The 20,645-nt window shown below is 45.6% G+C and overlaps 1 protein-coding gene across 5 annotated transcripts in view; it reads right to left on the bottom strand.

Moving 5' to 3' along the window:
* Positions 1-20,645, bottom strand: part of LOC144136363 (ATP-binding cassette sub-family G member 1-like) — a 40,015-nt gene that overhangs the window by 9,342 nt on the left and 10,028 nt on the right. For 3 of the 5 annotated variants that reach the window (XM_077668634.1, XM_077668630.1, XM_077668633.1), the window contains exons 2-7: positions 9,489-9,643; positions 6,955-7,072; positions 6,135-6,321; positions 4,607-4,752; positions 3,829-3,952; positions 2,126-2,240 (exon numbers count right to left, since the gene is read on the bottom strand). In XM_077668634.1, coding sequence (XP_077524760.1) covers positions 2,126-2,240; positions 3,829-3,952; positions 4,607-4,752; positions 6,135-6,321; positions 6,955-7,072; positions 9,489-9,643 — 845 coding nt within the window. Of the gene's footprint in view, positions 1-2,125; positions 2,241-3,828; positions 3,953-4,606; positions 4,753-6,134; positions 6,322-6,954; positions 7,073-9,488; positions 9,644-12,581; positions 12,680-20,645 lie in introns of all 5 variants that reach the window. The other 2 variants (XM_077668631.1, XM_077668632.1) reach the window with 2 other exon arrangements.

The raw sequence follows: 20,645 nt of genomic DNA, 5'->3' as shown, positions 1-20,645 counted from the left end.
AGCTAAACAAGCACTCATCGGCAATAAACAGAGAAAATAGTACGTAGTGCAGCTATTACAACCATTCAGTAACAAAAATATTTAAACGAAATGAAAAAATAGGGTGCAATACAACAACAAAGCAGATATTACTTGTTTACAAATGATCTGCAGATACTATTGTGAGCACGCCGGAGCTGTTCAGGGACGCTAAAAACAATAAAGAAAAAGAGCAGTGTGCTTTCATGCAGGAAGGGCAGCCAGAAATGTAAACTCTGAAGATTCACGCTGCTCGACATGTTTGTAGAAATATCAATGGAGGGAGTTTCCTCGCAAAACGCCGGACTGCAACGAAAAACGATCACGGCTGGTTTCAAAGCAAAGTTGAAATCCTCGGGAACTTTCTCTTCTAAGCCGCCTGCAGGAGCTTACAACTAAAGCAGACCAAGTGAGTGAGCACTGTCGAAGTTTGCTCTCAAAGACGACCGCCCTGAAACCGTTTGCGTATGTGTTCTGTGCTCCTTTTATCGCTCGTGAGCACAAACTAGCCGCGCTGAACAGTGGGCAGTAAGCTCAGACAGACTTAATATCTGGCTAAAGAAGATGTAATAAGTTCCCTACAGCGAAACAATATACAGAAGAGAGCTGCGGCGGTCGCTACGGTGGTGTTGCCTGCTTCAAAATGTGAGCTTTGTATGGCGTTGCAGAACGAGCCTAGCTACCAGCAATGTTGACGAATGGGAACGAAGGTGGCGCTGTGCTGTATCACGCGGCCACAAACCGTTTTACACACGGTTACAGGGTGACCGGACTGCATGCTATCGTAACGAAATATCTGAGTGCAAGGAATAATCAGAAGGGTGCTTGGGAATGGTGACGAACGGAGAGTGGGTTAGCTTCTAGTACATGTGAGGCAAAGTTGAACGTTGAGTTCTATTAAGGGTGACCTGGCGAGAGCTTAAAACCTGAGCAGCCTAGTTCTGCCAGACGAGAAAGAACTTCGGATCCGAAACTTCGGATAGAGGTCCCATGCGGAGCGCGTCGGGGGGTGTCTGCAAAGTAGCCACAGCCGCCTCCTCGAGCAGAGGTTGTAGGAGGAGGCATGCCAGTATGTTCAGCATGTCACCTCTGACATCGTTTCAGAGCAGTTGGTCGCATATTGTAGGATGTCCCTCCTTTTCTGTCCCTTGGAGGGCGAAGCATTTTGTCGGTCATTGCTTGGCAAAGGCGACGCCGGGAAACGCACTATCCAGGAGCAGATTTTTTTTTTTTTTGCAAAGGCCAGCTTTGGTCTTATTTTTTCACCGCGATCGTGTGGTTGCCATCGCAATAACTCCATTCCCCTTAGTTAATGCATATGTGGCTGCAGTTTTTATAGAAGTTGTTTTAGAACTGTACATTTAGTTGAAGACACTAATTCATCCGATGTCAGGTTATTGGGGTCAGCCTTCGGCAATATAAATGAGAGCCTTTCCGCATTTTCTTGCGGGAAACTTTCTTTGAAGCCAGTGTCAAACGCTCACGATGGGACGCGTGCTAATGACTGGCGTTTATGTCCTGTGCGGATAGGTAGTGCCTTTTTATGATAGATGTCACCTTCAAAGTATAGATCAAGTATCTGCACTAAACATTTGCGCGCAACAATAACGTGCAAATATTTTACGACAAAGATGCCATTAATCATGGATAGCATTAGTTTCACAAGGCAATGCGTTCAGTGTGATGTCATATTCTATTTGTTGGTTCTTAGATAAAGCATGTTACTGATATAGTTCTCTGCTGTATGTATCATAAAACATAGAAAGGCTCATACAGGTAGATTCCTGCTGTTATTAATTCGCAGATTGTTAATGTTCGTAGCATTTTGGTCATCATCATTTGTTGCACTCTTAAAGAACAAACGGTATTAAATATGTGGGGATGATATATGGCACAGATGATGGCACGCAAACATCGCTCAACGTCATAGTATAACAAGTATGGCAAGAAAAATTACAACTAGAAACATCCAAGACGTAATTGCTTAGTCGCAAGGAGCAAAAATTGTGAACAAGTGTGAAAAATCAGTCAGAGTAAATACCATGATTTATCTATACGGATGAAGCACCGAGGTGTTAAAAGACATTTCGCGGTAAGGAATACTTACTAAAATCGGACGGGCTTGTGTAAAGTGGGCAATGGAGGTTCAGGGAGTCCAAAAAAGGCAGCAGTTTCTTCACAGAGCCATTGTAGATGCATTTTCCTTCTGAAAGCATGTAAAGCTGCGAGGGAAAAATCATATGGCTAGTTGTCAACTGAGCACAATAAATTCTTTTTTCAGAGGCGTATGTACACTGATAATGATACTACCAATGTTTACTTGTATAAATTACTTATTTTAAACCTCTTATAAACGTTGACGTGCATTTCCAAGAAAAGCAACTGTACCGACAAAGTATCACCGAAGTGTCAATTAAATATTTGAGCATCAAGTATCCGAGGAAAGTGTGTTGCGCTGTGTTGGGTTTTGTGGCACATAGGCAACTAAGGACATGCGCCAAGCTCAACCGACGAAAGTAATAGCTTGGTTCAACTCACAGGCTTACATAGGTGCGCCCATAGTATATGGGCATCCAGACGTTCAAAACCTATTTGTTACTCACTGATGCTACCGAAGACTTCAAGCAAATTATTCCGCTTCTTTTATTTTTTTTTTGTATAGACTGCTCTCTTTCTTTTTTTAAGGGCAAGCTAACGCAACAAGACATTAAGATTCCAATAAAAACATGTTGCTTATCGCGCTGTTTCATCAGAGTCACTACAAAAACTTATCCAGTGACCACGTTTCATGCGCGAGCCGCTCCCTGTCGCGGACGTGCGCAGGCTGTCCGTAAAACCTGGCTTGCTACTCTGTCGGAGAAAGCCGGTATCGCATAAAGTGTAACAAAGCATATTTAAAACAATATACTGTTACAAGCCATTTACAATAAATAGACAAAGAGTCAAATGAACAAGTGGAGAGAATGATCTTGGTCGGGTAGTACCATGGAAAAAAATCCCGTTTTCCGGCCTTCGGCACCTGACCTACCTACAATGGCACGTCATGGCCTGACATGAAACTCCGGGTCAGGTATTTGCCTAGCAGCTGACTTTGTCAGCGACCAAGGGAACTGCCTTCAATAACTCTCATATCATCTAGGAACTATCTTACACGTAATAAGAGCGAAGCACAATAACCAAGCATTTGTTTCACATCAGCACACGAGCTAAACGGTTAAGGATTATCAGAGGTACAACTATTTCTCAAAAAAGCATTTTCAATAACTGGTCACAATAAACATTCACAAGCAACAGGAAAACTCCTGGACACAAAAATGAGCATGCACTTCTCAAAATTTCTGTCCATCAGGCCCTAATTGCGCGGTTGAAGATAAGGTGATGGTTCTCGCGCAGGCGCAAAAATTTTGGTGCGTTTTGTCAAAGCGCGACTTCACGTGTGGAGGACTACGCCTAATGTACTCCTAAAGACTCGTGTGGCCCTCAGTGACAGGACCTCGTGGACATACAGCAATGTACTCTCCACTTTACGGAGACCTCTAAGCGTTGTGATAGGAAGCCGATCGGTCCGGCTCATGCTTACTGCCGGGATTTGCACAGTCAGCAGATCGGGAAACCAGCAATCAAATACTACAAACGCTCTTATTGCTTTTTGCTAGCTCTTTGCTTAGTGATTTCATCGTTTAAATGATTATTGAGAGCATCCCCGAACTCCTCTAAAAGAAAATGGCCGCAAAGCACGTGCCCGATTAGGTGCAGCAGACCCACATGCTGTAACCAAAATTTGCACCGCTGTTTTTTTCTAAAACTCACATTATCGAAATTAGAGAAGAGCTTGGCACTGGGATTGTGGACTGCACAGACCACGGTGTGTCCGCTGGCGGCAAGCGACTTCAGTACTCGGACGCAGCGCAACGCCGAGCTGCTGTCGAGGCCACTGCGCACCGGAGCAATTTGGTCATTGACTAATGAGCTCAAGAAATGTACCGCTCACTCAAACAAAATATTGGTAGTGTGACTAGGTCTTTTTCTGGCACATGGTCTTTCTCTCCACATGGTCATAATGTAGCCCATGGTCCTCCTGTATAGCTATATGGGTCCTCACTTGCTTTCATTAAACCCATATGGCTGTATCAAAGCGTGCCTTGAATGTGTATTTTGGCAACAAAAGACGCAACCAGCCATGCTTACTTCTTATACTATAATTAAAAACAATATACTTAACCAAAACTACATATTACTTAGATTTTAAATAGTACACCGAAAGTAAGTAACGTTTAAACAAATCATCGACATATCTCGTTTGTTCTGCTCACTGCGTTTTAGGTTTTTCCGTATATTTTGCTCAGGGATACAAAACCAGCGCAGATGTCTGCTTCTTACCGGTTGACTGCAGACTAAAATTTTAGTTTATAAAGCTTGTGTTGATCTACAAAGTTTCGTTCTTCGTATTAGTTTGCCTATTCCAGCAGTTTACATAGTATCCTTTCTTCTTATTTTGCCTTTGTTTTTAAAAGCGTGATTGCTTAAGGTCAGCGGGAACTATGCGATCCTTGGACAATGCTACAAAGCCTATTAATGCTACACTAACCTTGTTGGCTCGTCGAGGTATAGGACAGGAGGATTGGAGACAAGTTCCTGTGAAATAGCTAGGCGCTTCTTTTCTCCGCCGGAAAGAGACTTTGTCAGCGTGTCGGCGCAGTCGTCGAGGCCCCACAGGGCGATCGCTTCAGCCACCTGCGCGCGAAACACATAGCAAAAGAGAACAAATAGGTAACAAAAATCAGCCACCCATTTACGAAAACGTTCGGCCAGTTTGTTCTGAAAGACAATTTCAAGTCTGGAGCCTCAACAGACTGCGGCAAAGGTTTCTGTATTTGCTCTAAATAACACCAAAATAAGGTTTTCTTTCGGTAGTTGAAGTACAGCGTCTCTCACAATTCGTACGAGAGACTGTCTTCCTAGACTACCAGATAACAGTCGCAATAACATTTCGCAGACTCTTGCGCGTCTGTTTTGTGAGACGTTTTCATTAATCGATCTCACAAAGGTCTGTAATCGGTACGAATTATTTCTTTGCTTTAAATACGCTCCGCTTTAGGGAATTTTCCTGAATACATGGAATGACCCTGTTTCTGCTTTCGGTTTTTGTAAATTCGGCCGCGTCCTCGTCTTCCGCCTGCGTGGTGAGCGCATATGTTAGAACGATTGACGCAGAGAGATAGTGGTCGAGAATCCGACCCCCTGACTGTACCAATTTTTATCAACTTCGAATGCGCGAAGCCGCTGGGTAGCTTTTCCTTGTAACCTCATGATGGAGACAAGTTTCGCAGCATGAATAAAACGCACACAGAAGACAAGACAGGACTGTGCAGCACAATCCTGTCTTGTTTGTTCCTTGTCTTCTGTGTGCGTTTTCTTCTGTGTGTCTTTTCTGTGCTGCGAAACTTGCCTCCATTATGAACTGCAACCAACCTGCCCAAACCACTTTGTTACTTCAACGTAACCTCATGGCTTCGCACAGATAGATTTTTTTTTTTTCGTGTCTGATACACACTACGTTAAAATATATCTGACGCCACCAAGCTGTTAACTGCACAATCGTTTCCTTTCATGTTCTGGAACGCAATTTTGAGTCCTGATTTTTTTTTTGCTTGAAACACGCCGCTTACAAACAGGCGCCTATAGAACAAGTGTCTTGGTCAGTGTTTCCACTTGGAGACTTCGTGGCAGCATTTGCCTGGTTTCCGTGCGGCACGCTCTTGGTATGCATTAACTTCATCTGATATTTACATGATAAGACAAGCAGCTTTCATTGATTATTCTTCTAGTGGCATATAAAACTCATCTGCAGCAAATAAACCTAGAATTTAGGTTGCCCCTTGATTCACACGATATCTACGTAACACTTTGAGCTGGTCAGTAGTTGGACGTCAGATTGATGACAAATCAGTCAGGCCCGAACAGCAGTGCGCCCTTTTGCCTGATGTTAATTTCTGGATGCGTTAAAGGCAATGCGAAAAGGTAACTTGTTTGCCTATTTTTTTTATCAGTCAGACATTAAGGCAGCACACGCTGGGCGTGTGACTACTGAGGATGTCATGTTTTGGTGCACTCACAAGAAGAGCAGCCTTTTCTCGTCCAAGGCCCGGCATGCGTAGCTCGATGCTTATGGTGAGAGCTTCGCGCACCGTCAAATACTGAAGCAAGCAGTCCTCCTGCATGACATAGCAGCTCTGCATATTAAACAGCTTGGTGTCGCGCACATAGCCATTGACGTGTACCTCGCCTTCGAAGCCCTTGTCGCTGAAGAAAAGAGAAGAGATGGTGCGATTCCCGCGCAGTTCAATACAAATTTCTGTGTTTTCCACTCTTTCAGAAGCGTTGACTTTATGAAGCAGCTTGAAGAGCGAAATAAACATACATGAGCGAGATCAACAAGAATGAATCGATAATCGTGAGCAGAAATCCATCGCTCAATTCGTCTTCTTACGTGTGTAGATGTTCGAAGCTTGACAACAACAAAAATGCCAAATTAATGTGGTTACATTTGCTGCCTACCTGTAGTGAACCACACAGCAGAATAAACTAAATATTAAAAGGAGTTATGAGGTCAGTAAGCTTTACCCAGAAACTAAGGATGCACAGTCCGCTCTTAACTGTTTCACTGTTTCAGAAGCTGACACAGTAGCAGACATATTTTTTACAGGCTATTCCGTTCTGCAGCTGTACACAAGGCACGCTGCTTCGCATCCTCCATGTTGATTCTAAATTAGAACCGTATTTCATTCTCCGCAGCCATGTTTTATGTGGCACAAATTTCGCTCTTTGTGGTTCCACAGTTGCGCATCGTGTGGAGTTATAGGCGATGCACCTGTATGCTGAGTGTCATAATACAAATACGCAACATTGAAAGAGCACATAGCGCTGAGCACTCACTAGTGGCCGGACAAGATGTTTAACAGCGTGCTTTTCCCGGCTCCCGACGGCCCCATGATGGCAGTGAGCGAGCCCGGTGTCGCCCGCCCATACAGACGATTCAGCAGCTTTTTCTTTCCTGCAAGTTGCGAGGCCGCGTTAATTAAATGTGATGGAGATTTGGCGTAACAGATCATGCATGCAAAAAGATGGGGAAACTGCGCTCAAACACACAATGAACGGGAGATGAAGACAGGAGAGGCCCAGATTTGCAAATGACCTTTATTGAAAGGCATTTTTCAGCGATAAATATTAAGCATGCTCCCCTTGGGAAAGCATGCGAAAATTTGGTAGAACAATTGTTAGGCTTTCCTAAGAAACGTTAGAACTTGAACGAAAATATACGCAAAGGGCGCCCTGACACGTGCCGCTGCCAACTGGTGCAATTAGCCCTGCTTCAAATATTTCTTTTTATATTTTGTCTTCGGGGCGCCAAAACACCTGTTGCGTTTTTTCGATCAATGTAGGGCACCCACGCACGCGCTATGCGGTGCCAGATGCGCCCCCCGATTAGATTTCAACATGCCGCGTGTGCTTTCACAAACAATCATTTAGGCAATGTCCAGTCTGGCATGCATAAATTTTGCCACAGCCCCCCTTTCAACATCTTCGTTTTGTCTTGCAGAGCAGTTTTCCGCCTGTACGCGTTTCACCAACTGGCCTCCGAACGTGCGATTTTAAATTCCCCGCAACAGCATTGGTCACACCAATGATAGCTCTTCTTAAACTCTGGCGTATGTCTTCAAATAACAAGTAAGGCTTCATACAGTGCCATCAGGATAGCGCTGGCCCTTCACAAATCAGTGCTTCTTAAGGGAGATGACTCACAGTGAAAACGAGCACGTAGTCGAAGTGGCAGTAAATGCATAAAAAAAATCCTAGAAACTCAGTAAAAAGCTTCGACATTTTATTAACAACGCGATGCGCTGTTTCAGGACTGAAAACACTGACCACAACTGACTACACTGATTCCTGCAAGCTTTATATTGCGCGGCCAAAGTATTGCCTGCTGTCTGGAAAATATTCTGGCCTATTATGGCCATTTTCTGGACTATTTAAGTAAACATGTCTATGTAGTTCTTAGGCAATTAAGGCACACAGATTTAAGTTAAATAAGCTCTTATTTATATTTATTGAGGTCCAGAACGCTCGCCGCAACAAAAGCTTCCAATAGCGGTTTAAGTTCTAACTTAAACCTAACTTTAAGTTTGAAGACGAAGGATTTGATTCATGAGTTCCTGTCGAAGCTTTCGCAAAGCTCTCAAGCTCTCCAAAAACGCACTACTTGCTGTGAAGTGTCGATGTGAGAATATTCGATTTCTCGTATTGCGATTTAAAAGTCGCTCTTTTCGACTTGTTGGACGAAACAAATATATACATGTCAAAAATTATTTGAAATGGATTGAATCCGTTCTTATTTTCGAATTCTTTTCTAATATTTGGCACGAAGTTCGAATAGAGATACGCTGTCGCTTTTTATCAACAGCTGTTTCAGAAAAGGGCCCTTTTCAACCCTGCACAACATGCTTCCACGTCGTCCTGTGCGGAAAAAAGTGTTCAGCACTGTGACGCGGTCTACTCGTGCGGTTGCGGTCATAATTCTCATACATACGGCCTTCAAGAATGGGCGACTCGACAGGGCTCAGCAGGGTTTAGCAGACCCTGCCTTATACTCGATCTCAGAAGCGACGGATCAAACTCTTATCAACTGGGATTTGGCGCTAGTCATCTGTAGCAAATGGTAATTTTCTATGCGTATGACATGACAGATATATATTTAATATGCTCACGTTGTGTTGTATGTCCCCAATTAGAGATCTGTCTCACGTGTTTCGATAGCTGCATTTAATTCCACGACTTGTAACGCCACCACTGGCGCTTCGCTGTTTCGTAGGAATATTCGTTTGGTACGAATATTCGCATAGGTAGGGAATAACTGGTTTATGTTTAATGGGGTTTAACCTTCCAAAGCGACTCAGGATATGAGGGACACCGTAGTGAAGGACTCCGGAAATTTCGACCACCTGGTGTTCTTTAACGTGCACTGACATCGCCCAGTACACGGGCCTCTACAATTTCGCATCCATCGAAGTTCGACCTCCGCGGCCGGGATCGAACCCGCGCGCCTTTCGGGTCAGCAGCCGAGTGCCACAACCACCGAGCCACCGCGTCGGCTGAGGGGAATCATTACACTACACTGTTAGTATTTGATTCAGTTTCGAAAAAGTGCTATTCTGACACCCCTACTAATAAGACGTAATCTAATAAAGCTGCCTTGGGAGAGCACACCTTCTGCGTATAGGTTTCCTAAGCGTGTGTCGCGTCGCTGATGTCAATGAGTTGCTCATTAGACAAACAAGAAAAAACTTTTCCCTTCAGTATCAGAGGTTCAAGAGTGCAAAAAGATGAGCTTACTGATAAAGTGGCTTCTGAAGTCTAAACAGAGGCACTAAGCTCGTGGCTAATGCAATACGGTATTGTCATGGCCCATTTACCTTTGTCGACTGGGACACAAAAACTGATGTCTTTCCACTCTACGGCAACAGGAGGGCAAACGCGGGGCTCTAGTGCTTCTGTGCCGTTATGCAGAATGTCCAAGCCCACGAATTCATTTTCTTCATGCTTCATAAAGTCCCCGTTCTCTTGTAACCTGCGAGAAAAAAAAAGCGCTTTCAGAGGCATGTTATAGTAGATCCCTGCTTTATTCAATCCATCAATCGGACATAAATAAATATGTTCTTACAGATGTTATTCAGCAGAAGGTCCGAAAGCAAAAGCTGCGGAGGGAGCTCAAGAAAGCCGGTTCAATGTTCGCGCAAGAGCAATGAAGGGGAAAAAAATGGCCTCCCTTTTATACGGTTAAGCGAAATGCGACTTAGGTGCGCTGACACGTTTTCCCTCGTCTAGGGGCGAGCAGTTGGATTGGTTCGGAAGAAATCATTCGCTTCAGCGTCTACTGCCGCATGTCGTTGCTTCTTTTCAATAATTTCGTCCCCGTTTAAGATGTATTGTCACCGCGTTGCATTCCTTAATCCGTTAAATAGTTGGATCGCCGGATAGTCGTTGACTCTCTTCCGAGACGTTGTTATTCTGCTCTTCTAGCCCATATGGGCTGCGCCTGGGTCTCTGGCAAAATGGTCCAGCCTACGTCGGCACGTTCCTAACGGTTAAACTTACATCGCGGTTAAAGCATCAACGTTTCTTGCACGCACAAGCTCCGCTTCAAAAATATTTAATTTTGCCCAGTCATACCGAGTCATTTTAATTTTTGCTGAGTCATTCTTACTCCCGTCTCTCCGTTATCTCCCTACAAGTGTAATGAGAGATTTTTATCTCCCTACCTTGGAAGGTGGCTAGTGGACAGAAGGAAATCTCCCTAAAAAACCTGCTGCCACAGTTTGCAGGTTGAGGCTTCACCCGGACCTAACGGGCAAATCAGGAATTATCAGTTAAGAAAAAGATTAAAGAAACAGAGAGGGCTCTGTGGAAAACTAGGATGCTGACCAAATCGTCGCTGGGAACATACAGGAGCTTTGAGCAGGAAATTGCCAAAGAAAATATCTACGATGATACTAGGGTAAGCTATTTGTTGTCCGCGGCCAGAACGGTAGTATTGCGGACTAAGACATATCGAGTCAGGTATCTCCAGATAGACACGTTATGCGGTGCGTGTGAAGAGGAGGAGGAAAATGCTGAACACTTGATACTTTTCTTTGAAGGGCTTCACCCTACAGCTGAAAGTAGCGGCGCTAATTTATTCAAAGCAATGAGATTTAAGTGCAGTGAAGCAAAAATAGATTTTAAGCGCGTAGAAATAACCAAGCGAAGGTTATCTGTCAGGCGGCTAAAATCAAGAGTGAAATTTCATGAGACATGGCTAGATGGCGTGAGCCCCCGCCCGAATTAAATGGTTCAGCAGGATTCAGTTCGTGTGATATAGCTAAATTATAGAGAGCGGAAGAGACAGGATATCCTACATACCACCAGAAACACGTCGACACCTTCGGGGACAGTAATGCTTTCCCTGGGTACATTGTTTACGAGGAATGTTTGTTCATGCATTAAAGTTATTTTCTATCAGTCAGTGTTTGCGCGTATGGCACCACACGGAGAGCTGTATGACGAACGGTTGCATCACAATTTGACACGAAAGTCTGGAAAGGCGTGCGATTGAAGGTGCATATGTCGTCGGTTCGAATCCCTGTCGCAATTTAGCCTCGAACTTAACTAGCAGATGTAAGCTACATACAACGAGACATCGCATAACAGCACCCAGAACGCTGTGCGACAATAACGGTTGCATCGCAATTTTGCTACAAATGTCGGGAAAACTGGCCCCGCATGGTTGTGTCCGGTGGCGAGTACATAAAGGCGAACGACATGAATAGGATTGTCTGAAGTGACGGTGCTCAGCTTCCTGCGTGCGTCATACGGCCGCTTGATGACGTCAGCCCATTTTTCTTGCCCTCGCTGGGATTTTCTGTACCATCTCCGAGTACGCGCACACACGCACCGCCGGCTTTTCTCGTAATAGGACTAGTAATGATTTGGCATTAAAATACGCTGTCAGCAGGCGCTAGAGCTTTTATCGGAGCGAACAGCAACGCGAAGCTCTCTCGTGGGCAGGCCTGAAGCCTCGAAACCGCAGCGTTTTACCATGTCGTGGATGAAAGCGCTCTAATCGCAGCGCATTCGGGTGCACAAAGCATGTTGTCAGGGGATGTTTTATTTTTAATTTTTTGGGCTTTCAATTTGGCCGAATAAAAAGCGCATGCTAAGGCCACGTCGTCAGAACTGCATCGGTTGAACCATCTTCACAGCGCTCGTCAACTTGACTATTCACACCTGAGCGTTTAAAACTGTATTTAAAAGTTATTCTATTAATGTCAACTAATTATTAAAGTAGGCGGGACGAAAATATACAAGCCGGTAATTTCCATATCTTCTAACAGCATTCACTTGATTTTAATTTCTACGAACACTAGCTTTTTTTTTAATCTTGATCGATTTAGTCGGAACAGCCAGCACATGTGCAAAGAAACAAGTGGGAAACAAAAAAACAAAAAAACCTTGAATGAACTAGCATTTCGCTACACGGCTCCCAAAAACCGCAGAAATCAGGCAAGACAACAAAACTGTAAAAAGCAATCACGGTATGCTTAAATTGTCTTGTCTACACTTTCAAGGAATGTAGGTTCCCTGTCATACACAAAACGATGGACAGATGAAGCTTGAGCTCGTCCTCTTCCTTTGCACAAGCACACGAGAAAGTACTCTACGAAGATATTGCCGAAGAATTGTCTGCGACAGCTCTTATTTAACTTGGTCACGTGGCGAAACGGTCACGCTGAAATGTTAAGCTTCCAAAGCGCAGCTTTATCGTTATGGTTCGAAAACCACTTCAAAGCTGCGTGGTTCCAGGAAGAATAGGCTCCTTGCAACAAGATTCAGGGCTCGACCGTTGCGGCAAGCAATTGGCGGCAACTTCGGCAAGCAACTCGGCAAGCAACAACTGTCATGCACTATTTTTTCCCCTCGGGAAAACCTCCGTTCATTTGGGCGGCTCAGAAAAAGGACAGAGGACTTACACTCACGCCATCATATGCGGCTCTCGACTAGTTTGCGCAGGCGCCTGTCTGCAACCGAGCGTTGACAGGGAAAGCCGTTGCCAACTGCAGACTCTTCCCTGCACATGTACGGGGTTATCGCAATGCGCGCCAGTTTCTTTTGTATTTAGAGCTCGCGTGTCCGGGTCTTTTGTTCAGTTTGCTTGTTTTTCTGACACTCGGAATATGATCATACTCCTCGGCTATGGGCGCCCTACAGATAAGGAACTGGGGTATCGTCCCTTGCTCTAGCGATCTTCGGGTTACATGCGTCTTATTATCGCTCGTGCTGCTTCTAGCCCCTTCCAGCATGCAACAACTCTCACAGTGTTAGGTAAAGAATTTGGTTGTAATGTGACCACCTAGATCTTCTCCCACTTCCGAAGTTTCTTGTCTGAGGTACCTAACCGAATTCGGTGAAGCTGGAGGGAGGCCATGGCCGGGATTTAACATAGCAATCGTGGTAAATCCTAAGCGAGTGGTCTCCCGCAAACAAATTGTTTTTATCGATAACTAAGCCAGCTAAATGCGAAATTTTATTTCATTTTTTTCACGTTCAGAATTTACAGAATGGAGTGAACGCGGTACAAGATGTGCTGGCGTCCGTAGGTGCCATTTTATTGACGCACGGCTCTCTTGTCGTTAGTTACAGTGATGGTGCACATCATGCAATACCTTAGCCGATCGCAGTACACGACGGCATGAAAATTTATTCGTGGATCGGTGTCACTGAAGTGCAGGCGTCCGCATTGTGAAAGGATTCGATAGCTCACACCAAGAGCGCCAAGCGTGTTACCGGTGGCGTCCTCTACGGCACTCTCGGAGGTTCCACTTGTTGCGTAGATCGGTTCGCTCCACCGCGAAATGTCACGCATTTCGGTACCGCTGCTGGTTCCACAAGTCAGCCTGTTATGCTTTTTGAGTTTGGAGAAACGTTTTGCTAACCATACGCGCTTCCGTCCCTCGTGTCTCTTGGCTCGCACTTCCCACCTCCTCAGTAATCTTCAAAAGGGTTCCTCAGATTTGCAATAATTCTTGTTCAAAATAAATGATCAACAAAAACATTATGAGATCACTGTGGCACCCGCGTTAGAGGAATGCGTAAGCATTGACGCCTCCTCGTCCCTCTTTGCCTCCGACCATTATCGAGCTGTCCCTTACCGATTAATGATCGATCGCCTACTGGTCACGTGATCATCTGATTGAGAGAATTAACGTCAATTCATCCAATTTCCAAGTTGCTTCCATTAATGACCCTAATTAAGTTCCATCATTGCCCATTTTGAGTTTTCAAACTTGGCGCCACACTTCGCTCCGTCCACACTTCCAGTTTTTCAAATTTGGCGCCATGCTTTAGCTCCGCCTACTTCCGGTGTTTTCAAATTTGGCGTCACCTTTGCTCCGGCCCCGCCCACTTTTTGAACATTTTTTGCTCTAATTAATTAACTAAATACCCCACATGTACCTTATGATTTCCCCTGCGAGATTTTTTGATGCTCTATCTAATGCAACCATTTTTTTTTCTTGTAACTCAATTCTTTCGAAAGTTATCGTGATGACACGAAACCGCAAACATAGCCATACAATGTTTACACATTAAAAGCGAGTTCACCGTTCGATGAAAGCTGAACGTGAAATTTTCCAAGAGATTGTTGACCATTGAGGAGCCTTGATATTAACTCACTCGCCATAGAGGCCACGGTGAACAATTTTTCCTTCTAGGAAAATGAACAACAGTCACTGACGACGAAGAGATCGACACAACGGTGGCACTCGAAGTTACAAAAATATTTTTATCTCCTGTTTACTCATTATCTGTGACGCTAGAGCAATCAGCAGAAGACAGCCGCGCGACAGTGCACCGACCTTTCCAAGGCTTGTGTGGCGCAGATTCCCCCGTATGGGATGCGTGCGCCTTGACTGGAAATAGCTGCCTCGCGAGGTAAATAACAATAGGAAACGCTCAGCAAAACGACCCTGCGAATGCGAGCGTTGGAAGGTGACACGAAAGGCTCGCCCGAACGCATAAACAAACGATTCCTTCGCTAAGGCCAAAGGCATTACCTCGCTTTTACGTAATTACTTCGACTGACCCACGTGATGTGGGTGGGCACCAGCTACGACATTATTTTCTTATTAATTCGCCCAAGCATTTCGCCAAGTCACCTTCACAAACATTCGCATCATCAGTTTGAAGAACAGATGCTAGAATGTTAATTACATTCAGTTAGTCTGCATGAGCTGTATTTCTGCCTGGCTCCGAGCCTGCAACGCTCAAATGTTCTCACCACTGCCACTTTCTCATTGAAACCTGTTCTGGCACGATGTCCCAGTTCTGAGGCGTGTTTTTGGCGAGTTACGACACCATGGGCTCGAGGACGTGGCGTATGGAAGAATGATGCCTTATACTGGGTGCATGTTCTCAATGAGGCGTCTACTATTTCTTTCTCTCCGCCCATCTCTTACCTTTCTGCACAGCAGAGGTGTTTCCTCAGAGTGAGAGAGCACACATTTCCCTACTTCATAACCGCTTTCCCTCCTCCTGTGCCACACTATGCATTCTCAGATGCAAGTAACCATCCAGCGAGTACCAGCACTGGAAGGAAAAGACGCGACAAAGAATCATGGAGCTGATGCTGTTACCTATCAGATGAAATTGAGTCTTCTATATGTATGTCCGAACGCTCCGGATCGAAATACAAGCTGCATCCAATTCTAACATTCCCGGCACCCGACATCCAGTTAACACTGATCACAAAGCGTCCTTCTCCACGCTTACTTATTTGGTATTAAATATTGCGTCGCGCTAAAACCAACTCGCCCCCACACCACTGTACAAACTACTAGCATGCATGTCTTCTTTCCCAGTCACTGTCACATTCCGCACTTTCTCCGCGCCGTCCACACGCTTCGTCGCATTCAAGAGTGCCTCCCTCCCTCGCTCCTAAAAATCCCACGAATGTCATGGTTCCTCACTTAGTCCTGGATCACACCAAGCCTGCAGCACAGCATGCTGGAAATGTCTGCTTTTGAAGTTAATGGTCCCGCAAAGTGCCATTTCTTTCATGGACTCAACTGGTTCCTGAAGACATTCATATCACAGTGCTGGAAGCTCTATGCGTGTATTGTGCAGGTGGAATTTTTAATAAAAGTGCAGCACTTTCCTACAGAGCTCAAGCATTCGCCATGAAAAAAATTCGTAAACTGGGTGATGAGTTCCTGCTTTTATGCTCCTGTTTTGGCACATGCACCTGCTCGGCCGCCAAGTGCTTTCAACTTCTACAGACACAGTGTTTCTCTTGATGAAATTATCGTGTGATTTGCATCGAAAGTCGGTTTCTCCTCAACTTCTTGCAGAGACTGAGAGAGGATTGCGTGCTATAGCCAATACTTACGACTATTGCTTGCCCTCTCAAGCAAGCCGCGTAGACATACCATACCAAAGCAGGTGTAGAAATGAGAAAACTGAATGTTAAAGTAGGCCGCTGCCAGTGTTTTGAGAAGTGCGTAGTTTCAGAATTGCAGTATTCGAAGTTTCGCGGACAGTGAGTGAGTGACAACTTTATTTATCCTAAAAAGGAAGTGGGGCAGCGGGGGAGGGAGAAAGGTCCTATACTAGGTATGTCTCCGCTACCCTCTGAGCTGCATCCAGGATCTTGTCCTAGAGATCAGGCGCTGGGCTGCACAGGGCAGCCTCCCACTGCTCCTTTGAATGAATATCGAGGGATTCTGTTGGGTTGTCACGAACACAGTCCCACATGATGTGGTCGAGGTTGGCTCTGGCCGGGCAGAAATTACAAGCTGAGGAGGGATAGATAGCATGAGATGGCGGGAGGTTGGACCGGGAAAAGTGCGAGTCTGAAGCTGGTGCCACATAATCTCGCGATACCGGGAGGTTTTGCGGTGTGTGGTTTTTTTTTTTTTTTTGGGGGGGGGGGGGGGTCTACAATGCGACTGAGGTGGTAATGGTGACATTTGTCATGAAAGGAGAGGAGCCGGCCGGTCCCGCGCAGTAAGCGAGGTTTTCCGGACAATGAAACCTCGGGCGCAGGCGTGACCCACCTGTTTATCAGCTAGGCCTGCATATGCTGGGGTCCAAAGAAGGGTGATAAGAGGGGGTTGGATGGTGTTTTAGGAGGAGGGACAGGGCTGGACGGGATATCCTACCCGCGCCTAAGTTATGGATGGCTGATTTAGAATCACTGACGATGTGATAATATTGGGGGTGGTCAGAGCAGGAATGAGGGCCGGCGCCTGCTCCTAAGAGGAGGTGTACATGGTGCGTGGTATGGTGGCAGCAGTTTTAGGGCAGCCACTGAAATACACGGCTATAAGGGCATAGAAGAAGCTAGAGGGATATTCAGCCGCATCGACATAGAGGCCGCCCTTGGCACTGGAAAGGCGTTTTTGAAGGTTTCCCCCACTTTTGACGTCGTTGTGGATGGTGAACAGGGTGCATGTTCTTGGGCAAAGGGGAGATGTGTAGGTGTTGATGAATAATATTGGGGTTAGTGAGCTTGGACTGAGTAATCGGCGTGAAGTCTATGGCTAGAGATTCAACTAGATGCCGATCAGTGGTAGAACGGGCAAGACGGCCGCACCGTGAGGGGAGTGAGCCTCTACTATCTCAGGGGGGAGGGGGTGGGGGTTGAGGATGCCGCTTTGAAGATGTTCGTAGGATGCATTAAAGGGAATACCAAGAGTGTATTCATGGAAAGGAGGATTAAGAATGTACACGGCGTCGATTTCCTCGTGGGAAAGGTGAAGGTACTGTAGTGAGTACATAAGTCTGCTAACGGCAAAGGCCTGGACAAGACGAAGAAGTTCCAATTCACGGAGACCTCCGTGCTTGTTGGACAAGCGCCCTTTGAAACGGAGGGTGTGAATGACAGCCGTACGAAAGGTTTGAAGAGTTCAGTCGGTTGGCCTGAATGAAAAGCCCAAGTACCCGAATTTGAGACCTTTTAAATGGCATGATCATTAACGTGAACAGGGATAGAGGGAGAGTGTCGATAACGGTGGTATGAGGGAAGCAGAAGGAGTTCAGCTTTAGTAGCGGCACAGAGCAGGTTCATGGCGTCAGCATGCTCTACTGCCATGTTTGTAGCTGTTTGGAGGGTATCTTCGATGTGGCCGTCAGAGACTCCGGATACCGAGGGGGTAATGTCATTGGTGCAAAGAGAGAAGTTGAGGACAAAAATTGCTGCGAGTGCGCCCAAATTATGCATTTTCAATAGAATGTCACACGTTATTAATTCCTGAAACTTTAGCTGGGCTGTTGCAGTCTACTGTAATTCGTTACTAAAACTCCTTTCATTAGGTACAACAGAGTCCCAGCGGTAAATTTAATTCAAAAGGTTATTGAAGTGACGCTTCTTCAAATGGCTTCAGTGCACCATGATTGATTGATTGATTGATTGATTGATTGATAAATTAGTGAAGATTTTACTGACAACAATTAAAACAGAGAGAATGGTTAATCAGACGGCCGGGAGCACTTGTACAAATTTATTTCGCACCTAACTACCGCCGAGTCGATGTTCACACATCTCCCGCTTCGAACCTCGTATATGCGTCCTCTGCAGCGGCGGTGGCGAAAATCATTACCGTTTCCGAGCCGCGTTTGGTCGCGTTGCATCCAGTTTAACCTCATAGCACCACCGTGTCGTCGTTGAGCCAACATTAATACAACCAGAAAATGTGGTTCGAAATACCTCACATTTCGGTCCCCATAGAGGGCGACTTCACAGTGGCGCTTCTGCGTGTTCATCATCATCATCATCACCATCAGCCTGACTACGCCCACTGCAGCGCAAATACCGCTCCCATATTTCTGCAATTAACCCTGTCGTGTGCCATCTGCGGCCATCCCCTGCCCCCCAAAATTCTTAATCTCATCCGCCCACCTAACTTTCTGTCGCCCCGTGCAAGGCTTGCCTTCTCTTGGAATCCATTGAGTTACACTTAATGACCATCGGTTATGTTGCCTTCGCATTACATGCATTGCCCATGTCCATTTCTTTCAATGTTTTCACTACAGTTCACAAGAATTTTCACTCAGTCTACAATTTGAACGGTGAGTAGAGTAACGCTACCTTTCGCGGAAACGCCGAAGCGAAACAACGCCAACTTTTGGCCGATGCTGTGTAGATGGCAGCACCAGTATAAAACGCTCGCTAGCATTCATGGTTTTGATTGCTGGTTTAAACTGTATTTCATTGTAACATGCTTCCTACCTAACGAAGGCTGTGTAAAGGTTCAGATTTCCCGCTTTCAACCACATACATGGACTGCTCTACAGCGGCTGGCGAAAAACACCACTGTTTGCGAGTCACCGTTCACGCAATGGGACCGGCGCCTCGTCGTTGAGCCAACGATAGTGCTACCAGAGAACGTGCTTCGAAACAACTCGAATTTCGCTCAACATAACGGTTGATTTCACAGTGGATCCCACTCGCTACCACTGGTTTCTCGTTGATTACGAATATTTTAGCATATATGGTCTGTGGGTTGAACCATATTTTGAACTACAGCATGCTCCCTAGAACTGAGCAGCGTACCGCTCCCTTTTGCAGAGACGCCGAAGCGATAACGCGGACTTTTAGCCGATAACCGGTAGGTAGCAGCACCAACGTCGCGCGCTCACTGGCGTTTTTGGGTCTGGTTGCAGCAAGCACAGTAAGACTGTCATATGCAAGCCATCTCACCTGTTTTCTAATATCCGCCAGCACTAGTATCACTGAGCTGCAAAAGCATTTTATAAGGCGAAAACCTTTATTGCCTCATAAGTGTGCACAAGACCTGTCCGCAGGAAACGTGTCCGAAACGAAACGAAAAGTGTCCGCTCCACCTGTCAATCAACTAAAATGAAAGAAAAGGAAATTTTGACGAGGATGGGATTCGAACCTACGCTGATATAGCCCACCAATGGATTAGCAGTCCATCACCTTAACCACTCGGCCACTTAGTCCTGCTTTTTTTTTTCTTTATTGCATGGAAATAGTACCGAAAAGAAAAGTCTAAGCATGCTTACGCCACAAAACACCAGGCCACAATACCCCTACATGAACCCTCCTTCCAAAACATCAAAAGTCTGGGAGGCACACGCATGCATCCAGATAGGGGAGCCAGATAGGTGGCTCTTGTAGGGGAGCATGTACTCCCCACACCAAAGCGCATTATTCACGAAACAAAGGTTTCGACGACCGTGGTGATTCGGCGTGACGGTCCATCATGCGGCTCTTCCAGAGGCTAAATAGTCCCAGCAACATAAATAGATCATATGGCACAACAGAATTTTTCACCACAGGCAAAAAACGGATACCGCAGGGTGTGATGTCACTGTCCTTCTTAATTGTTCGTTGTAATATATCGCGGAAGGACACAGCATCAATGCACAGAATAAAACAATGGTGAATTGTCTCTGGTGTATAGCACAGGCGGCAGTTCACCGACCATGACGCAAGCTTCTCCTTAGCATCAAGCCATGCCCTCACAGGCAGCGTTGATGTGTGCAGTTTAAAGAAGAATGTTTTTTGCAGCAGAAGAAATACACATTCGCTTAACACGTTTTAAAACACTGGTGTCAAGGAACTCCAGAAAAGGTTGCCGATACAACGGTACAGGGAACACATACTAAGTGCCTGAGTCAGCTGCCTTCTGGAGACGCTATACAGGTAGTCTAAAGAAAGCGCATAGTGAGGAAATTGAAGGTGTCAGCAACTTCCTTAAGGAATCCCCATTAAGGCCCCTCACGGGTGTGTCCAGTTGGTGCGAGTAGGAAAGGCAAATGAGCACTGAGACGGCTAATAAGCACAGCTACTAAAGAAGGGCGGTTTGACGATTTGAAAAAGAAAAAAATGCGAAACAAGCTGATGTACGAATAAGTGAACAAGGCAGATTCCACAAGACTCTAGAGAAAGAAATAGGTTATCGCGACGCATGGTTTCCCATTTGGAGCGCCATACGAATGTAGCAAATATTCTGAGCATCACCTGCACATTTCTCCTCGCACAGAGGAGAACCTGCAGCACATAGGCAAGTTTT

This window comes from Amblyomma americanum, chromosome 6 (genome assembly GCF_052857255.1).
Source record: "Amblyomma americanum isolate KBUSLIRL-KWMA chromosome 6, ASM5285725v1, whole genome shotgun sequence".
Classification (NCBI taxonomy): domain Eukaryota; kingdom Metazoa; phylum Arthropoda; class Arachnida; order Ixodida; family Ixodidae; genus Amblyomma; species Amblyomma americanum.
The sequence above is the reverse complement of the archived record's forward strand: the minus strand, read 5'-3'. Positions and strand labels throughout refer to the sequence as shown.